We start from the raw sequence: 22,764 nt of genomic DNA, 5'->3' as shown, positions 1-22,764 counted from the left end.
TTTAGAAATGTGCTTCGTCACATAGCTTTTTATGTAAGAATAATCTTTTGTCTTCCTTATACGTACTTACAAACACATGACATGACATGACCCAAACAAATAGCTAGTAGTAGAAATTAGATGCATCCCCGCAACAACTGCTCAGACGCAGAGGCAGAGGCAGAGGCAGAGGCAGAGGATGTAAAAACAAAACAAATCTCTAAACAAAAAAAATAACCACCCACCAAAATACAGAGGGGGAGAGTGAGACACAGATCGAGAGAAAATATGTCACATTTTCTCTTTCTCCAGCTGAATTTTTTCCTGGAAACTTCTCCTCCCCTCCCTCTTCAGCATCTCCAGCAAGAAATCGCTCCAACTATCGATGGGCCCAGGCAAGCACCAGTGCACACAGTCGTTGTACAAAGTCACGTTCTCCTCCGGCCAATGCCCGTACCTGCTCGGATGCCCGTCCGGCCGAAGCATCATCGCCGGCGTTATGTCCAGCAACCTGTACCTCAACCCCTTCTTCCTCCCTACGCTCTCCGCCGCCCTGAACTCCTCCATCTGCGTCATGTAGAGCTCCAAATTCTCCCCCTCCAACTGCGTCTCGTTGTTCCTGAACGGCCTCGTCCTCACGCAGTTCCCTCCCTGCCACCCAAACAAAATACCCACCGGAAACACTTTAATTAATTAAAGACTATTTTTTTATTTATTTATTTATACGGATGGATCATAAGATATCGACTTTGCAATGCCGGCGAGTAAAAAATAAAAATAAAAAGAAAGAAAAAAAGCATTTTTTATCTACTCGTTAATTCGCACCTGGTTCCACAGGCCGCCTTCAAAATGAGACGGCGCAAAAGTTCTCAAATAAACAATCCCCTGAAGTCTTGGAGGGCGTTGATGGCTCTAAAAGCCGTCCGGAAGGCTCGGCGGAAGCCGTAGTACATGGGGAGGTCGGTGACGTTGTCGATCTGGCAGAAGCGGCAGCCGACGAGGCGGCGGCGCTCGTAGTACATGGCGGGGCGGTAGAACCAGTGGCCGGCGGAGAGGAGGAGGTAATCAAAACCTTGGATTTGGGTTGTCCATGAGTCGTCGAACTCGTCCAGGTAGAGGTTGAAGAGGCCGGTGTGGGTGGGGCCGTTGGAGTCGGCTTGATCCGCTTTTACCAGAAATGGCGTCCAGAAGGTGGCCATGGTGAAGTTGTAGGACGTGTATTTCCATCTCTTGAAATTCTCGTCCGTCGTCAACGAAACATCTATGGGATATTCAGCCTGAAAATTAAATTACCAATTTCCCTCTCCATTTACTAATTACTTCTTTATTAATTAAATCAAAGATTAAAACTATATATATATATATTTCCTAACACATCAAGCTTAACTAACTAACCTGCATCTGCATCTTCATCTGCCTGCTGTCCATAATTTCAATAAAATAAATAATAATGTACGAAGCGATCGACCACCCAACAACAATGATGCAGTTGTTTTATTTATATATATATATATATTTGTTTATTAATTAAGATCACAATAATTTATATTTACTTACTAAAACAATTCGAAAAACTATCCCATCCATCAATGTTTAACTTTTATTATTATTATTATTATGAGTGGATCCGTTCAATTGTGAACAGTAACAGTGTCACGATCATCTTATATATAAATATATTATCAATAATGTATGGTATGGTTACACCAACCAAAAGATAATTATATCCCTGGCGGCCAGTGGTGGGTAAGGGGTTAAGTCACCAAACTTGATGATGAAGACGCCTAATTAACAACTCCTAATAACACCAACAGTAAGCTTTAATTGCTGCACCCATCACACACATATTTATTTATTTTAATTTCATTCAAGGAGATAAGATGGTTGGAGTTATTTGGACGCAGGGAACCAGATGCCATTTGCCATATAGATCAGACTTTGAGGCAAAAGAAAAGCTGGGAATGTCCAAAAACAATCTGACATATTCTAAGCTGGCCCCTATATATATATATCATAATATGCTTGATAATTCCAAGCCTGCCATCGTACTTTCCCAATCTTCCACATGCTGCCTGCTTTTTCTTATTTTTATTTTTAATGCTTCATGTCTCATTCTAGATCAAAATTCTTCTATCTATCCATCTACTTTGATAAAATCCCATGAATCAATGGCCAAATGGGTCCATTGCCATTGCCCCCCTAATGTTCCATCCTTGAGTGATTGTTAAACCCTCGACATCTCAAGGGTACGTACGTAGCACAGACAATATGCGTCCATTCAATTTACTTAAAATTAATCTCAGTAAAACTATTAATTATCTCTAATATAAGATTAGATCACTGCACTGCACCTATTTATTTGGCACATATATAATTAAATGCCCTCAAATCTTGGTTTAATTAGAGAGCTCTCATTGGTGGATTTAATATTATTATTATTAAGTTATGGGGTTGTTGCTTTTTAAGAATGGACACACAGTGCCCTGGGCTGTGGCTTCCGCCAGACAAAAAAACAAGAAATATAGTACCCCGCTTTTACTAAAATAATTAAAGAGAGTGTACTACAAAAAGTTGAGAATTCTCAATTATTTAGAGCAATTCGTGTAATTTACATTTTAACCCCAACAATCTGCCCGCCTCTCTAAATAGTCAAAATTATAATTAATTTGGTCTCTTATTGTTGTATATAGATTTATTATTAATTATTCAGTACGTATTTGAAATATATTTTTTTATTAATTAGTTTAATTTGACAATGATTTCTCGATCTTGATCTAATGCGAATTATTATAAAACTTTGGTATAAAAAGGTCGTTGACAAACTACAAAAATAGCAATTTTACACCATTTTGTACAAAATTTTCATCTGAAATTGATGTTTATTTTTTTGGCTTAAACCCACTAAGATATAAGCAAAAATAATGATAGATTATCCAAATTGAAGGGGAGAAATGGTTGTGGGCGGATCAAATAATTAAAATGATAATTTAGCCCTTTAATTTGTTGGCAAGATCCTATCATTTTATTAGATTGAACAACAAATTACTTTTGTTGTGAGTATTCATTAAAATCATTTAAAAACACATAAACTTGAGGGTAAATTCGTCTTCAAAGAAATTTGAACGCTAACGACGACTGGGGAAGTCATTATTGTAACCCTTTTAGCAAGTTTCATTTTTTATTTTTTATTTTTTAGCCTTGGAGTTTTCCAAATTAAGTTTCAAAACTATATATATATATATATATATGAAGAAGCTATAAAGATGATGGAAAAAGGCTAGCTTAGCTTAGCTTAGCTTACCCGGATAGCATGCAAATCAAGGACTGCATCTGGTTCCTCCCCACAGAATCTCCCACAAACGCCATGGATTTCCCCCGCACTATCTCCAGGAACTGGAACGGGTTGAACGCCGGCAGCTCGCAGCCGTCCGGCTTCCACCTCCACTTCATGAACCCGTTGTCCGGCCTCCCGTACTTCATGCAGTTCTGGTGCTCGTGGATGGCCCAGCAGCTGGCGTTCGTGTAGTACGGCGCCTCCGGATCCGCCACCCACTCGCCGCTGAATATATCGCACTTGCCATCATCGTTGAGCTTCTCCGGTATCTCTATCGAATCGGCGTCTTCTCCGGCGTCGACCACCGGCTCATACGAGGAAGAAGGCGGCTCGGAAAATTTGTTCAGGGTGTAGCCCAGCAAAGGGTAATAGATAGGGACGATTGTGAAGAGGAGTATGGTGAGGGACCCTAGAATTATTAGTATTTTGGGGTTCTTTTGGAGAGTCGACTGGCTTTTCCCGAACGGCAGCTCCATGGCCGGGAGCTTCATTCGGGAGAGATGTCAAGAGAGAGAGAGAGAGAGAGAGAAGGTGGGGAAGAGATGAAAGAGAGGAGATGAGATGCTCACATAATGGATCGAGTGCCATATGTTTGCAAGTAAAAATAATTGTGAGGCTTGTAACATGTCATATGGTTTAGGTCAATATGAACGCATATAATAATTAATAATAATAATAATAATAATAATAATAATAATAATAATAATAATAATAATAATAATAATAATAATAATATCATAACTTTATATAGATAGAGCAACTTTTGTGTGCTACACAATTGGAGTTGTGGTACCTAATGCGGTCCCACATGTTAAAAGTTAAAAAGCAATATTTCCATAAGAACAGAAAAACTATAGTGAAATTAAAAATTATGTTGTCTTACACAGTATGTATAGTTAATCTGAATATTATTATATATAATTAAGAATGCTAAATTAATTGGTTATATATATATGTGTTTAATCTGAGATTCTTATGTATCTATATATATATGCAGGTTGCTGTCAGCCTGTCACCATCTTTAATTAACCAAAGCACCAACGATTAGCAAAGAGGGTTCACATGCCAACAGCTACTTAAAACTGTATATGTGTGTGTGTATATATTAAACCTAGTGCACAATATATAATAGATTATTAAGTTGTTTATAAATAGAGTTGAGCCCTCAAAACATAGATACTCTTTTGCGTGGTGTGTTGGGAAAAGGTATTGCATGTGCGATGGATACTGTTCATCAATATGTTGCAATTTGGAAAAGAATACGAAATTATTGCTAGGGACATAACATAACAGCTGCACCATGCATCGCAGTCACGCACGATGATTATCTATTATCATTATAAAAAAAAAATCGCATCATTATTACTAGCTATCAGCTAGCATGAAGATCAAAATTGACCCAGCTTTTTCTTCCTTTTTTTGTTCTCGATTTCAATAGGATTTATATATATTGTACAGAAAACAGAAAAAAACATAGAGAAAATGTTACAAAGTAAGAAGAATAACATGCCCCGATCGAGCAGTCGAGTAAAAGGCTGATGAAGACAACGAAAACACAATGGCAAAAAGAAAACTAACAAGAGAGAAGACAAAGGCATCAACGTCGACGTCTAAGACAAGGAACAGGAATATCCTGTTTACGAGGGAGAGGCCTTGCAAATTAAGAGTGCTTCAATGCCATACACACAAACTGTATCACATGATGACACACACACACACACACACACACACACACACACACATATATATATTAAAGCATGAGAAGAGTCTCAGAACAACATGTATGTAAGTCTTTACGTACTATATATACGATCGATCCGCGAGCTCCAAACCAGAGACCATGAATGAATGAGGGAAGAATGAGACGAAACCAAATTGGACCACGCGCCAGGACCACCTAGCTAAAAGACGCCTCCTCCTGTATGTTGATCATTGCCATCCAGCCAAAGCTTATATTTAGTCAAATATAAAGGATCGAGCTAGCTAGCTAGCTAGCACAGTGAAGGGATATAAAATCTGTGTCTTATATAACACTGATTACGAAAAAACCCATCAGAAATAGAATTACATGTTGAAATCATATCATTAATTAGCCTCTCTGTTGTACAATTTGCTGTCGATGTTTTCAAGGCCTAATATATGAATATATAAAGCTTATATATATACATGAATGGATGGATCGCCTCGCGTACTAAACATAAGGCTATGATTGGCGAAACCCAACTCCAATAATAGCACGTTAAAGTCCACCCCAGCACTTGATTGATTGATGGCCCAACAATATTGACGGTAATTATTCATTTTTATGATCATAATTTAGCAAACAATTAATGCTGCATTCATGCATAACATTGACTTGGAGATTAAAACTAGTGGCTTCCATATTAATTAATTAACTAACTATAATTCAGAAAGATATATAATATAATTATTATGAATTTGTGAACTTAATGACCAGATTTTTTTTTTTTTTTTTCAAGAAAATTAACTCATCACATATCTGAAGATTTATTAATGGATATGAAGCAGAGAAGGAAGGAAGGAGGTTTAAGTTTAGAAAAATACTATCGATATATTTTTGTATATATTTTAGATTACACAAAAATGTACCAATTATGACAAAAAAATTTCTCATGAGGTGCATAGAGACGTATGGAGATAAGAGATATTTTGATCATAATACCCTTTTATGTAGTTTAAAATATATAAAAATAATGTATAAATAGCATGATTCTTGAGTTTAACATAAGTTTGTGAATTATTCAAAGATAGTGACTGCCAAAATGAGCCAACCTTTCAGTTTCACCTCACAAAGTTAGTGCAATGGAGATGTTTTCTCTAATTTCCTTTCTTTTCAATTTTCTTGGTCATTAATTGTAATGTTCATTATTAACAAAAATCAAGGACAACTCTATATTGCATTTAATGCCATTAAATAAAGGTGGTTATCTATTGACAAATTCAAAGAAAATAAATGGCCCTAAAATTACGTACCTCAGCCACTCTGTCTCCCAGCAGCTTTAGATTTATTTATTTATTTTTAATTAAATTCACAATCTCAACATATTTGGCATATATTTTGAGTAAATTTATGGGATGTGTTCAATCACCAATTAATAATAATTATATACATTTAAAATAACGTCTACTCCCAGTACTCCAAAAAATGAAGTTTTAAATCTAGCGGTAGAGTAGTCTCCACCTATCTTTCATTTAGAGCCTCTTATCCAATTTTTTATTTCCTATTTTCTATCAAATTTTTAATTTTCATTTCTCATAAAAAATAATTTTAAAATATGTTCAAAATAAAATTAGTTTAACCTCGTAGTAAGAGACTAACACATGCATATGGTGTTAATAACGAAAGGAGACCATCTCTAACTCAACCCCAAATTTGGGATAAAATTTCAAATTTGGGATCAAACCCTCTCCAACTCACCCCCAAATCCTACCCCAAATTTGGGGTTGTGAATAGTATTATCCCAAATTTGGGATAATATGTTTATTCCTACTTTGTCCCTCTCATTTTAACTATAACAAAATTTAATTCTTTTTTATCCCACCTTTATATATTTTTATTTACTTATTATTAGTATTAATAATATTTAACTAATATTAATAAATTATAATCAATTAATGAATAATAATTAATAAATGCACTTAAATTAGAAATTACTAAATAATAATTGATTAATAATATTTTTACGTTATATGTAATAATATTTTTTTAATTTTATCATGTTCAATATAATGTTTTGTTAATTGAGATAGTAAATATAATGTTTTTACTTTTTAATATTATTGATAATTATTTTTTTTAGTTAATTATGTAATTTTTAGGTAATAATTTAAATTAATATATAGTAAATAAGTAAATAATTTACATTATAAAAAAATGTTTAGAATAAAAAAAATTATAATAAGTAGAGCTAAACAGCCCACGTTGGGGTTCCATACTAACCATATATATTATAATAAGTTATGCTAAATATATTAAAGTTACTTAGGGAATGTCGGAAATTAATTAAATTAATAATCTCACATCAACTCCTGATTATACTCCACACACACACACACATATATACGTTTTGCATGCAGCTCTATACTTCATCGATCTCCGCTACTAAACCATCTTTGACTAAACCTTGTAGTTGTAGGGTGCGTCTCTTGGGATTTACGTCCCCTCGCGAACGTCTCGCATTATTGAGCTCTAATACGTAGTACAGAAAATAAAATAGGATGTTGAGCCATGTTATTCATATTAATTAAATTTTAATAATTAATAAAAATATTTTTATGATATAAATATATTTTTTATATAAAAAAATTAATTTATTTTAAATGAAAAGTGGGTACAAAGAGTAAATTTATTTTAAATTAAAAATAGATTGTTTTTAAATATATTTTATTCTTTTAATCATTTATATCTCAAAAGTTTATATATGAATTTTTATTTATTGATAAATACTTTTATTACTTATGTGAAAAATATATTTATTTTAAATTAAATAAGAATTACTTTTAGACATATTTTCTCTTTCTCATACAAAAAATATAAGCCAACTTGCATGGATCAAACCTTAGAAGATGAATTTTGGATCAATGTTGTGCAAGAAAAATGAAGATTGAAAATTAATTCTAAAACCAAAAGATTTTTTTATATTTCGAATATAATGAATTTTCAAGAATAAATTAGAAGAGAATTTTCAAGAATATTGAATTGGAAAAATTTCTTGTGCAAATTCCGTTTCTATTCATAAAAAAATAAATAAATAAATAAATTTCGTTTCTATTCTCTCGTTGACCCTTCGTCTTTGTTTTCCCCCCCCCCCCCCTCTCTCTCTCTCTCTCTCATCGCCCGCATCTTTCTCCATCGTCCCCTTATTGTCGTCGTCTCCGTTGTCCTCTCGTTAGTTATCGTCCGCGACTACCATCATTGTTGTTGTCGCCCAAATCCGCACTCGCCTAAACATGCGCCGACCGCTGCTCCAACTAGAACGAATCCACGGTGAGTTAATATCCACTCAAATCTGTCGTTGTCATCAGATCGCGATCTCTGTTACCGCCGCCCAGATCCACGTCGGCCGCCATTATTACCGCCTCCTAGATCCACGCCGACAGTCACCAGGTCTGCTTAGACATCTACCAAATCCGCGCCAACAACCACCAGATCACGGTGAGTTTCTATCCCAATTCTTCAGTTATTTGTTGTTCTAGCCAGATCTATCTAGATCTAGGCTCCAAGTCTATCCGTTTGTTTGTCCAGTCTAATCTACTCAAATCCAACTAGATCTACCAAGATCTACCTAGTACCCAGATCTAACTAAATCTACCAAGTATCTAGATCCGGCCAGATCTACCCAGTATTTGAAAAAAAAAAAAAAGAAAAGAAAATTAGAAAATCATGTCAAGACCCAGTTCTCCGTGCAGTGCCGGCAAAGTATTAAGAAGAAGATGTACCCAATCATGCGTCTTTGCCCTTTTCTTCTGCCATGAAGAAAGACCTACTGATTTTGTAGCTATCCATAAGATTTTTGGTGCCAATAATGCCTCAAAACTATTAGACCAGCTTCCGGTTAGTAACTATTATGGGACTGTCGCTACACTCTTGTATGAAGCACAAACTAGGCTTCAAGACCTTATTTATGGCTGTGTATCTTACATTTTTTCCCTCTAGCAACAAATCATCGATCTCAATTTCATCTAGCTTTATTAGAGCAATTACTATTTGCAAATTCTTATGCAAACCCTCTCAATATTCAAATTTGGTTTCACCTAGAAACCAATTCAAATCCATATTATAACAATGGATCTTTCCTCGTGAATGATCCAAACCCTATTTGAAATTTTGAAAACCCAGTCATCCAAGAAGAAAATGTATCGTTTCCTTATTTCTAAGAGGCTAGTTTGCAACCTTACCCAGTCGAAACTAGCAGCAGCCAATGGCCATTCCCATGTGATATATGTAATATCCAATAACTTTGAGTTATTATTTTAAAGGAAAAATGAAAATTTGGGGAAAATAGATATCTGAAAAGCCCAAAAAATTATCAAATTAGTCGAATGGAGAACCCTGAAGCTTAAATGCCTAAGGAAATAGGAACGCCTTTAACGAGCATATCGAGGCATAATTTTTAAGACCAAAATAAATCGAATCAGAAACCATTTTCGATACAGGTATGGATCAGCCTAAAAAATTGAATTATCGTAGGAGACTCCCGAGAGGGTATCAGAAGCTTTGGGAAGCTTTGGTTCATCGAGTAGAACAACCCTTCGGAAGTTTCGGGAAGAAACCAAGGGGTTTAAATCCAAAACAAAAATTTGAGCCTAAGTGTAATTTTTCAAAATTGCCAGAAGGGATCAAAATGACATTTTTCGAAAGTTTCAAGGGAGAAATGGAAAGATTAGGATTTGAGGGGCTTTTGTGAATAAGGGCCAAAATAGAAAAAAATCAAAGCAATGGGGGCAAAAGTGCAAAAAAAAATGAAAATCTTGGCCACGGAATCCGACCAAGTCACGAGGGGTTGCCGAAAGCCTCTGGGTTTGCATAGGCGGTGGTCAGGGAGGGCCAATGAGTGATGATGAGTCGACAATGGCCACCGGAATGGCCTGAATGGTAAGCCCTGCAACTTGCTTTTTCAGTCGATTATTGATGCATTTAGGTTGATTCAGGGGAGGTGAGGACGTCTAAGGCAATGGGTAAGGCGGCCAAGGCCATTTCGAGCTTCAACTTTTCCTATAAATAGAGCTTGTGGTGGCCAAAAATTTCAGAAGATTGAAGCTCAAATCGAAGCCATTTTCGAACGAATTGAGAGGCAAGGATAGAGGTGACTGCACTCTCACCCTGCAATTAAAACACAAAACAAAACACAATAAAAATTTTATATTTTATTTATTTATTTAGGCGAGAGGTTTATACTCGTCAGTGTACGAGTGCAGTTGTAGTTCTAATTTAAATTTATACTTTCTGGATAAGTCCAGGTCGTCCACTGAGAGATTTATTTATGGCAAAAGAAAAAAAAGAATGTCACACACACGCACACGCATTTAGATGGATTGATAACATGATTTTTTATAATTTTTTTAGAAAACAAATACTAGAAAATAAAGCAAGACAGAAGTTGAAATAAATACTAAACGTGAGAATATGAAATTGGAAAGTACTTGAGTTAAGACAATTTCAGTGCCAACCCGTTGATTCCCAAATATTAGCATAAAAGATTAGCAACATTAATTTAATTTCAGATATGAAGATTTGTTATTAAATGCAATTAAAGATAATGATAGCTCTAGTTTAAGCAATCCCCATACATGATATGCGGGATTCTAATTTAAGAAACTACCATAAATTCAATTACAATTAATACACAAAACAACTAAATTAATCATCCGGGTTTGGGTATGATAGCGTTTCCAGTTCTAGTAACTCTCATGCGTGACATGAAAGCTCTAAGTTAGGCTTACGCTCCAATCCAAACCTAGTGATTTTTCAATAATCAAAACACACTCATATTGAAGTTTAAACCAATGTTACTCATTTAAAGCGTAGCTTTCTTTGGGAATCATTGGCGTTAGACACTGTCCTTGCCTTAACCCAAGATTAGATTTAGCTACTCATCTCTATTAAATTAATTGACATCAATTTAAATGACATAATTTAAATAACAGAATTTAAATGACAGGAATTAAAATAGAAGAAACTAACCGGCCATTTAGGCGGTAGATAATTAAAATACAAGAATTAAAATTGCAAGAATTTAAAGGCAAGAAACTAACCGTCCATTTAGGCGGTGAACAATTAAATGACAAGAATGAAAATTGCAGAAATTTAAAGGCACAAATTAACCGGCCATTTAGGCGGTGAATAATAAAGTAATAATAAATGACATAAGAATTTAAAAGAAGAAAGGAAGAAAGTAAGATCACAAGAGAAAATACTAAAGAAAATGAGAGAGAACAAAAGCAATTCTCAAAGAGAGAATTCTAAGGAAATAACTAAACTTTGATTCAAGAATAATAATCACACTTACAAATGCAATCAAGTGATCTATTTATAGGCCACAAGATGCAATACAAACCACACAATTTCAATTATTCAACTAGACATAATTATATCTAATGGACACTCACACACTTAAAGTTAAATGGATTTTAGCTATAATACACACCTAATATTAAATGGATTTTAGCTAAAATACATACATAATAAAGCATTCATAAAGTTAAATGGATTTTAGCTATAATATCCACCTAATAGTTAAATGGATTTTAGCTAAAAAACACACCTAATAAAGCTCTCACATAAAAAATAAAAATAGATTTCTATAAATTGGTTTTTAATCTTTATTAGGATTAAAAATAATCCTTGGGCCTTCTCCAAATAATATCTTCCATGGGTTGCTCAAATTGGGCCTTAATTCTTCATGGGCTTGATTTCTTCATGGACTTGAATTCTTCATGGGCTTGATTTTTCCATGGGTTTGATTTCTTCATGGACTTGAATTCTTCATGGACTTTAAGTCTTCATGGGCTTTAATTCTTCATGCCTAAAAAAAAAATAAAAATAATTTAATATTATTAATAAATTATATATTATATATATGTATTACACATGGCACATATATATATTATATTATATTATATATATATTACATGCATGCACATAATGATGTATATGTATTATATATAATTTTATATATTATTATTATTATTATTAAATTTTACTTTAAAATTTCATTTCATTCATTTTTCAATTTAAACTTGCATATAACCATAAAATATATATTAATATCTAATTTAAACTATTTTTAAGATCAAAAGAAGGGTATAATTATAACAAAATTTTTATAAAATTAACCACTAATCAAGAGGGCTTTTGTTGCCCATAGATTAGAGAGCATTTCTGGAGAATTTTGTGAGCAACGGAGCAAGAACAAAAGAGATCCGAGGCTTCACCGAAAACCTAGGCAGACTGCCTAGCCAAGTCTTCGAGCTTCAAGTTGACTAACTTCCCGACCTCTTTTCGAGCTATCTCAGGTACCATCATGATTGACTTGGTCTGGGCTTCATCGAGATGCAAAAATCTCAATTTTCTGGTGTTTCGTCGCCGGAGAAGATGACCAACGCGTGAAGCTCACGCACCAGTCTCACTTGCCCTATCACGCGCTGGCGCATGGGACCTTGTTAATTTCTAAAAAAAATTAATATTCTTGGAAATATTTTAGGATTTTCTATGAAAAAAGATTTGGAAAAAAAGTGATGTAGGTATTTATTTTGAATTGTTAGTGAAAATAATTGGAGACAAATAGAGAAAAAATGCAAGAAAATTAAGGAAAAATAGTTTTTATGAATTATTTAAATGAATATCTTGCCTGGGGTGTCTTGTGATTTGAGGTGAAGCAATTGGTATGATTTTCGAAGTTGGCACGAAAAATAAGATAAGTTACACGCTTTTCGAGGTATCTCAATTTTTGAGAAAGGTGGGTGATTTTGTCCCAATAACCCGTAAACGATATGAATACCTTTGTATGCACGATATTTATGTATGTCAGTCATCTTCATCATATTTGTCCATATTCTATTACATGGAAAGTTATGATATTCACGTGATACGCTATTATTGTCATATTGAAACTCATGCATGGGATTAGGATGTCGCTCTAAGAGTATAACCGTAATTCTCCAAGGGCAATTGATGGAACAACGTTAGGATTATCCTACAGAAGTTTGAGATTCTGCCTAGGTTTCCGTGTTGAGCTGGTGGACCAGGGAAGTTACACTAGGGTATCTGTTTATAAATGTTCATGCATCATTCATTCATTCATTCATATTTATCTAACCCTCACTTAGAAGATTTCATCTTCTAATATTGGACTATGTTCTTGGAATATTCCACATTCTAGGTGAGACAAGCGACCGAAACGGCAAGGAGGTGATCGAGGTCTGATCACGACGAAATTTTTATAGGCCCCATGTTAGGCCAGGATCACCTATTACATTCAATTGTATTGTTTAGATTTTATCAATAATTGTAATATCATGTTGGGTGGACAATATGTATGTACCCAAGTATGTTATGTTTTTGAGGTTTCATGTAAGTTTTGATCTTGCTTCCGTTTTTGTTAAAAATGTATCATTCATTCGTTATGTTTTAGAGTGTTATATATAAAGGTTATGTTGATGATTTATTGTTGATTTATATTTAAATGAAAAGAAAAAAATCATAACATATATTTTAATGCCCTAGAAGGCGGGGTGTTACAATATAGATGAATTTGGATTCGTCATGTTCGACAACCATCATAAACATTGAACATCGACGAAATCCAAAGATATCAACATGGGTGTCTTAGATTACTACTTTGTAAATTTTGTAATATTACTATATCCCTTGACTATACTATGATTACTCTATTTGATGTTGTGTAATCTTGAATTATGCTTAATATTGTGGATTAATATATTTATCTCGAGCTATATTAATTGTTTATATATTTTTATTTTCTTTGTTAACAATGTTTTTTTTATTATGACAAAAAGAGGGAGAAAAATAAGATGTTATGAGATGAGAGATTGTATGTATGAGAGTGTGAATTGTATATTATTTTTGTATGGGGGAAAAAAAATATATTATGATATTTTTTTTGTGTATGTGAGAAAATAGTATATTTGAGAGATAGAACAATAAGCATGTGCAATCAAAACAATCAAATTTGGCAATCAGGTTTGGTCTTTAAAACTCTTAAAAATTATTTTATCTATTAAAGTATATCCAAAATATTTTTATGCTATTATTGTTTTTGAAATGGAGAGCTTATAGTATAAAATTAAGAGGGAGTTCAAATTTTTTTTATCACATTAATCACCTCATAAATCATTTTTTTTGTCATCATAAAAAAGAAAGAGAATGTTGAGTCAACTTTCTCATATTAATTAAGTTTTGATGATTAATAAAAATATTTTTATGATATAAATATATTTCTTTCTCATATAAAAAAATTAATTTATTTTGAATTAAAAGTGAGTATAAAGAGTAAATTTATTTTGAATTAAAGATGGATTGTCTTTAAATATATTTTCTTCTTTTGATCATTTATGTTTCAAAAGTTTATGTTTGAATTTTATTTTATTGATAAATATTTTTATTACTTATGCAAAAAGTATATTTATTTTGAATTAAAAGAAAATTACTTTTAGATATGTTTTCTCTTTCTCATACAAAAAATAAATTTATTTTGAATTAAAGAGAATTGGTTTTAAACATGTTTGTTCTTACTCATGCAAAAAGTAAATTTATTTTAAATTAAAGGAGATTAATTTTAGACATATTTTCTTGTTTTAATTATTTATGTCTCAAAAGCTTTATATTTGAATTTTTAAATCTTGATTTCTCATGCAAAAAGTAAATTTATTTTAAATTAAACGTAAGCCATGTTTTCTTATTGTTTGAGAAACTCTAAACATTTTTTGAATTTCAAACTTCTTATTAACCCTTTCTTTAGTGACTAAAATGCTTATAAATACTCCCCAAACTCATTTTTTGAGTATCCATTGCACATTCAAAGCTCCCAAACCAATTTCCGATCATTCTAAGGCTTTCAAAGATTCATTATTCATCCACCGAAAAGTCACAAGGCAAGAGGAGAAAAGTTCTTCAAGTCTTTTACGACAAATCTGGACTTCTCCATTTGAGATTACAAATTTATTTATTTATTTAAATATTATTTTCTTGTATAATTTGTTCTTAATTGTTTATTTGTGTCCAAGTGTGGACAAATTATTTGTAACATTTAAATTATTATTGAGTATTGTATAGGTTTTCTAGATCCATTAAAATCTATGTGAATCTAGTTTCCAAGATAAGATAGGGAGAAAATCTTGGTGTAATGATTTCTTAAAACCCATTGTAATCTAAGTGTGTATCTAGTTTTCAAGGTGAGCTAATGTGGAAACCTTGGTGATTTTGATTTAGTGGAACCCCAATAGTGATTAGACCTTAGGAGAGTGGATTAGGTGTGTGTGAAAACACCGAACTACTATAAATTGTGTTGTGTTTCATATTATTTATTTTTCTTATATCTTGTGGCTTATATTTATTATTAATCTCAAACATAATTTATTATATTTATCAAATATATATTTTCAATAAAATCATTAATCAAGAATATTTATTAAAATTAAGAAAAATTTTAATCACTCAATCCACCCCCTCTCGAGTGGCCATACCCTAAGGGACCAACAAGACACTTGAACGTCTTCGATTTTGACTCCGGAGCAATACCCTAATCATGATAAAGTAAGCTTCAAAGGGAGTCGTCAGGATCACCAAACTATGCCCCTTAGAGTTGTAGGATGTGTTTCTTAGTGTGAGTTATAGTATTCAAAATGATGTAATCTTGTTTATGTATATTTATATATAAGGTTATATCTTCATTCATTCTCTCCGTTTTTATTAATGAATGAGTTCTTAGATTTTTTTAATTCATAATTTTTTAAAGGAATTCTTGATTCTCAAATTTATTATATAGAAATATAATTTATCAATCATGAACTGACACATGAGTTACTATCATTAATTAGCATGAGATGCTGTGAGTATGGGTAGTGAGTCATATGCTACATTGTATGTGATATAGATAATAGACATATAGATAGGTGTTGGTTAAACATCTACTAAATGTAACAGTTGCGATAAATCACTTGGCTGTGAGGATTAATGATCTGTTATTAATTCTCGATTGTGTATCTAATCATTTGACCTAAACCAACAGAGTTGTCTTGTGCATTATGTATGGTCTCTATGCAATAATGTATGGAGATACATGTTCGCTAATAGGATCCATTGTCCTCCATTAGATGGGGGGTGAATATCCTATATGATTTAAATTGGTTATAATTGAAAATTTCCTAACTAGGGTGAACATGATTAGAAAGGAGTTTCTAATGTCGGAAGAGTTCTGAATGCTATCACGATCACATCATACTGGATCTGGCATAGTTATCTAGTCTTGCGAGTTTAATGAATTCATGACTCTCATTTGATTGGGATGTTAGTTAATGGAAAGACTATAGCGTACGATAATCGAAAAGGCTTAATAGGTTCATCTAAACTCAAACTTTATTGTTGTTATGATCGTCCTGAGTCTTGGTTAAAAGATACTCAAGATCTTTCAAGATACTCTAGGGAGTTGGAGAAATCCTCTTAGTACATAGGTTAAAATGTTCAATCGGCGTTAAGGAGTTGTCGTTCTTGATTGTTACACGGTTATGAACCTAGAAAGTCACACGCATACTAAGTAATCTATCGAATTAATGAACCTCTGCTATTAGTGTGTTTCGCTTTTAAGAGTTAATGATGTAGGGTGTGGTTAAGAGTTAACTAGATGGGTCATCATGTATGGGAGACCGCTAAGAGTTAACGAGGCACATTGTTAAGAGTTAACGGGGGCCTTAATTCCATTAAAAGTTAATGAAAATGTTATTATTGTTAATAGTGGGGCCAAAGTGCAATATATCAAAGATGTAAGTGGAGGCTAGCTGAAATTGATCGACTAGTGTGTGAGACGATCGGCTGCTTCAAGCAGTCAACCGAGAGCTTCACACAGTTGACAATTTTGAGCTTTTCTACTCCCACCGCTTTGTCGCATCAGAACATTAAATGCTTTGATACAAGTATTTATGAGAAGAGAGGGATTGAAAAGGCTTGCATGGGAAGCTAGCCTTAGTCGAGAAGCATCAAAGAAAGTGAGATTGCAAGAGTTGTAGCTTCTTCTCCTTCTTGCATGCTTACTTTTTCTTTCTCCATTGTTTTGAGCTTGTGTTTTTTCTTGTTCCAAGCTAAGTTTCAACACCTCATTTTCCCATTTGATCTTGTTGTAGGATAGAAACGTGCACTTGAGAAGAACCTAAACAACTCCAATTTACCTTCATCAAGAGAGTCCTAGTACAGCTTCGTTGAATGGTTCTGTAGCGACTCAGGCATGGACTAACTAGGTGTTCCATGGTTGATGAGGCATGATGGTCACCTGAGTTTCATAGGTAAACGAGAGCAGTTTCGAACAACAAAGGAATAGTAAGGACAACTTGATAGGTCTGGAATGCTATGGCATCAACCCAAGAGGGGGGTGAATTGGGTTATTTAAAAATTAGATTAAAAACTTGAAATTTTTTTCAAAACAAATAAGAATATAATTCAAGTAAGGATTATTAAAATGCTTGAAATAATAAATGAACTAAAAAGCATAAGCAAGAGATGAATATAAGGATTTATAGTAGTTTTTATCATAAACAACCTCTTTAGCAACAAGATCAAACAACCCCTTTAGCATCAAGATTTAGAGTAGGAAATACAACATCTTGCTTAGATAAATAATCCCTTTAACAACAAGGTAGGCAATACAAATTTCTTACTTAAACAAGTAAGCCATCTAGCACAACAAGCTAGGAAATATAAACCTCTTACTTAAATAAGTAAACTTTCTAGCACAACAAGATAGGAAATATATACAAAGATACAAGATAAGAGAGAATCTAAGAGTTATTACTCTTAGTTACAAAGTCTCTTAAATAAAAACAAAATGCTTGAATAATAAAATACAAATTAAGATCAAAGCTTTTGAGACAATAGATTAAAGCACAAATACAATTGAGATGATGTAAATAATTTCTAAGCTCTCTTCATTTAATTCTCATTCATTAGTCTCTTCAAATTCATCCATGACTTGTATTTATAAGTATTCTAAGAGTTTTGCCCAAAACTAGTCTTTTTCTTTTTACTGTTGAAATTTGAAAAATTAGTCGTTATGATTTTCTGTAAAGAGAGTTAATCAACAAAAGAAAAGAGTTAGTCGATAGAGTCATATAACAAATTAAGACTTAGTCAATAGTTTTGACCCTTCTGTCGACAGATTTGAAAGATTAGTCGACAAAGCTGGAAATGCATCATTTGTTACTCAATAGAGTTAAATCTTTTGTCGACAGAATTAAAGATCAATATTCTGTTAGTCGACAGATGGTTATACTTAGTCAACAGATGCAAACTAAAATTTGAGTACTTTGTTGATTGACTATAAGAAACGCTTGATTTTATATTTAAAATATTTTTTAATTAATTAAAAACATAATATTCCAAATGCCATTAAAAAAATTTATCACAAGATATTTCGACATTAGATTTAATTTTTTTTCAACAATCTTGATCAAATAGAAACAATATTTCAAATGTCATGAAGAAATTTATAACAATAATTTTTTACATTCAATTTTATGATAGAATTAATTTTTATTTTGGTACTTAATAGAACATATAAAAATAATTTAGAACACGAAATCAATAAACATCAATGAAATAATTTCATTATCAAAATACAATTAATTTTTATCATCAAAACTATATCAAAAGCAAAAACATCAATCTATCAAGAACATATATGTCTTTTACTTTTGAAAATGTTTTGTTTCATTTATTCAATGATTCAAAATCAATTTGTAAAAATTATTCAAAAGATTCTTTTAAATCTTAATACTTGTTTCTACAAATCTTTATGCATGTAATTCATTTAGTTTTCATTTTCAAAAGATAGTTAAAATTGATTTTTGTTTGAAAATTTGAAAACCATATATTTTTTATTTAAAATATAAATCAATTAATTTTCATTATCAAAATCAATATAAGAGTAAAATATCACAACCAACTACGAGAATCATCCTCACAGGTATATTGCTAAACCCCTTATGGTTAGTTTTCATTTATAGATACATATGGATAATTTAATACCGATTGTTTATAAGAATTTTTGCAAATATTTTCGCTACACATATATTCAGTCACGAAAATATTTTAAAACTCAATGTATATCCCTTATATTTTCCAACAAGAGTTCGCCTTTTACGCCCGTCCCCCCCCCCCCCCCCCCCCCCCCCCCTCGGTGTCAACTGTGAAAGGCGAAATATATGATAATATAACATAGAACATACAGTACAAATAAAAGCAAAATTGGGCTAAACTATCATTTAGCCCTAAGATTCTTGTGTCATGATCTGCCACTACATATATATAACACGTACGTTCTCTGCCTAATTTGTAAAGATAAAAACAACAAGAAGTGACAAATTAAAGATGAACAAAATTATGTATAATGATTCACTGTTTATGGGTATGAGAAATAAATACAAATAAATGAACCAAAATAAATCTTTACAATTGGACTCTACCTTTTTATTTCATAGTGACCTCTAAGAGATCATCAATCAAATTCAATTCCAAAACCTATCGAATTCCTTTCTTCTTCTTCTTCTTCTTCTTCTTCTTCTTCTTCTTCTTCTTCTTCTTCCTTCTTAATTGGCCCAACAATCATCACCCAAAAGAATCAAAAATATCAAGCACCTATCTCATTCAACCTAACTGATCTGCTCCTCCCTCATCAATAGCTCCACCAAGAAATCGTTCCAGGCATCCACCGGCCCCGGCAAGCACCAATGCACGCAATCATTCGCCAGCTGCACCTTCGTCTCGGGCCGATGCCCGTACTTGCTGGGGTGCCCGTCAGGCCGCAGCAGCATCGCCTGTGTCACGTCGAACAGCCGGAACCTCAACCCTTTCCTCCTTCCCAGCCGCTCCGCGATCTTCAGCTCCTTCAGCTGAATCGAGTAGAACTCCATGTTATACCCCTCCAGTTTCGCTTCCTTCCTCTTGAACGGCCTCTGCCTCATGCAGTCGCCCCCCTTGTCCCAGTAGCCGTTCTCGAAATGCGACGGCGCGAAGGTCCTGAGAAAGGTGACGCCCTTGTAGTTTTCAAGGCTGTTGATGGCGCGGAAGGCAGTGCGGAAGGCGCGGCGGTAGCTGAAGTAGGAGGAGAGGTGGGTGACTTTGGACTGGGAGCAGTAGAGGCAGCCAGCGAGGCGGCCCTCGAGGAAGAACATAGTGGGGCGGAAGAACCAGTGGCCGGCGGAGATGATGACGTAGTCGAAGGGCTCGATCTTGGCGGTCCATTTGGGATCGAACTCGTCGAGGAAGAGGTTGAACGGGCGAGAGGTGTCGTTTGGGTCCGACTGGGTGGTCCGAACCAGGTAAGGCGACCACAGCATTTCGATGGTGAAGTTGTGGTTTCTGTACTCGTAACGCTTGAACTGCGATATGTATGGGATCTCCGACACGTCTTCCGGCTCTTCTACCTTAATTTGAAGAAGAAACAACCCTATATATTATTAATTTATTTATATGCAGGATCACTTTTATATTCACTTCAATTTAGGTTCAATTTTACAAAGAAATTAACCAAAAAAGATGGTTTTACGTACCAGCTAGCATTGTAGCTAGCTAGGACACCTAAATAAGTAAAGGCATTGTCTCCCGATTAAAGGTGAAAATTTTGGGTCAATCTTTTGCATTGTTTCTTCCCATTTTTAGGCCCTCGGCGCCCTGGGTTTCGTCGTAAATTCAACTCCCATCTTCATGTATTTTTAATTTTCTTCCTAAACACTCATCATGATTTTCAAAACTAGCTAGGCGGCCAAAATGACGAACCTCTTTGACTCATTCTTAACGTAGGATTAATCCAAATCAACCACGGAATTCTCGAAGAAAAAATGAAACATTATAAATAGTCAAAGCAAAAATCTAGAACGAGCCAGAGACTTTCCTCCAACGAAAACAATTTTTTTTTTTTTTTTTTTTTGTTTCGTTATAGAGATAATATGCATGCCAAGATGTGGTGGTGAAAGCGCGTACCCTGGATAAGAGGCAAATCAACGATTGCATGTGGTTTCTTGCCACAGAATCTCCAACGAAAGCCAGAGACTTTCCTCTCATAAGCTCCAGAAACTGAAACGGGTCGAAGATGGGAAGCTCGCAGCCTTCCGGCTTCCACCTCCATTTCAGATACTGAGTGTCTGGCCGGCCAAATTTCATGCAGTTCTGATGCTCCTGAATGTTAAAGCATGTCAAGTTTGTGTAGTATGGACCCTCCGGGTTGGGCACCCATTCGCCTGAAAATATGTCACACTTCTCCCTCTCAGTCACCTGTGCCAAAACCTGATCTATGTCTCGTCTCCTCGACGTCGATGCTCCGTCGTCTATTCCCTGTAGTTCCGGCCCTTTGTCCTCTTCTAAAAGTAGATAAACCAAGCACGAGTCCCATATTGTTAGTTATTTAATTAACGGAGAAGACCCATATTTAATTTGTTCGACAAAGTGAGTTGACCGATATTCTGTACGAGGACAGAACAGCTATTCTACCCACTTTTGATCGAGTCGCCTACCATGCTAACATATCAATCATGAATCAATCGAGAGGTAGAATGCCTAAGAATGGGAGTCACCGTTTGTGCCGGTGGCTGCTGCGGCCTCCGCCTCTGCCTCCTGGCCAACGTCACTCTTCGGCTGCTCCTCCGTCTCCTTCTCCGCATTTGTTATCTCCAAGTCACGGCCATCTTCTTTGACCAAGCTGCCGTGGCTTAAGACTTCAGGATTTGGCTCCTCATCTTCTTCGTCATCGGGGCCGGCAGTGGCTGTTTGATGAGGTTTGTCGTCCTTGGGGGAGCAGTGGGCATTCTCCGGCGACAAATCGTCGTGACAGAAAGACGAGGGAGAGGACTTGGCGAGCAAAGAGATGCGCGAAGAAGACGACGTGTCAGAGGAATTGGTCTTGCTCTGATACCAGAGAAAAGGGTAATATATTGGGATGATGGCGAGAAGCAATAAAGCTAAGACTACCAATGGAGCAATCCTCGGGGTTTTTCTCCTGGTCTGGTTTTTCAAAATGGGGAGATCATTGGCCTGAAGCTTCATTGAATTAATGGCAGTCGTGAACAGGGAAGAAAAAAGACAGAAATCAGAAGGAAGAAGAAGAAGAAGAGACCGAACCATTGAAGTCATTCATTGCGTGGAGCTGAAGGAGGAGACCCAATTGAAGCGCTTTTCGCGGTGGCTTCAAGAACGAAAAGTGATGGCTGTAAATCTACAAAGCCTTAAAATCAATAATCTCATGGCTGGGCCTATTTTTGGATCATCAATCAACTCTAAGCTCCTGTTTTCTGGCACAAATCCTTGTCTGGCCGCCTTTCTCCCACTTCTTTACAGGAGAGCAAAACAAATACATATAGATAGACCTTCGGCCAGCATATGAGATTATTAAGTTAATCACATCATGATTATATAATTCATTTCATTAATCATGCATTGTTTATAAGAGCAAGTAAACCTAACTTTTTGATGCAGGACGCCAACGTGGACCCAATAAGAATGGGTTAAACATTGGTGAAGTCAACCCATTTACCATAATTACACACATTAAGAAGCGTGTGGAGCAGGATCTTCTATCTGTCTTTGTATTCATTTATTCCCTTTGTTTTTTTTTTTCTTTCTTAATTCTTGTTGTCTCTGTCTACTGTCGTAGTTAATTTTTTTGGGTCGTTTTAGTAATTTAAAAAAAATATCATTTATGCCTAAAATG

The 22,764-nt window shown here is 34.4% G+C and overlaps 2 protein-coding genes across 2 annotated transcripts; both read right to left on the bottom strand.

Moving 5' to 3' along the window:
- Positions 1–3,952, bottom strand: LOC127804067 (protein trichome birefringence-like 19). Its single transcript, XM_052340789.1, is given in 4 exon segments — positions 1–630; positions 805–866; positions 869–1,256; positions 3,277–3,952. Coding segments are annotated over 4 exon segments (1,338 nt in total). The 5' UTR covers positions 3,805–3,952; the 3' UTR covers positions 1–270.
- A 15,403-nt stretch (positions 3,953–19,355) lies between these two features.
- On the bottom strand, positions 19,356–22,537 carry LOC127805025 (protein trichome birefringence-like 19). Its single transcript, XM_052342187.1, has 3 exons — positions 21,632–22,537; positions 21,042–21,418; positions 19,356–20,485 (listed from the first exon to the last, which is right to left on the bottom strand). Exons 1-3 carry the CDS (start codon positions 22,185–22,187, stop codon positions 19,712–19,714), a joined length of 1,707 nt encoding a protein of 568 aa, XP_052198147.1. The 5' UTR covers positions 22,188–22,537; the 3' UTR covers positions 19,356–19,711.
- Between the last annotated feature and the right edge of the window lie 227 nt (positions 22,538–22,764).

The sequence above is a fragment of the Diospyros lotus genome, chromosome 6 (assembly GCF_014633365.1).
Source record: "Diospyros lotus cultivar Yz01 chromosome 6, ASM1463336v1, whole genome shotgun sequence".
Taxonomy (NCBI): domain Eukaryota; kingdom Viridiplantae; phylum Streptophyta; class Magnoliopsida; order Ericales; family Ebenaceae; genus Diospyros; species Diospyros lotus.
The sequence above is the reverse complement of the archived record's forward strand: the minus strand, read 5'-3'. Positions and strand labels throughout refer to the sequence as shown.

What these genes read in the sequence shown, in the direction of transcription:
- LOC127805025 (XM_052342187.1), bottom strand. Translation starts at nt 22,187, where the DNA reads ATGACTTCAATGGTTCGGTCTCTTCTTCTTCTTCTTCCTTCTGATTTC. An exon ending in AGCAGCCACCGGCACAAACG is followed by an intron (nt 21,419 to 21,631) that starts GTGACTCCCATT and finishes ATCTACTTTTAG; the next exon opens with AAGAGGACAAAGGGCCGGAA. An exon ending in TGATTTGCCTCTTATCCAGG is followed by an intron (nt 20,486 to 21,041) that starts GTACGCGCTTTC and finishes CTTCAAATTAAG; the next exon opens with GTAGAAGAGCCGGAAGACGT.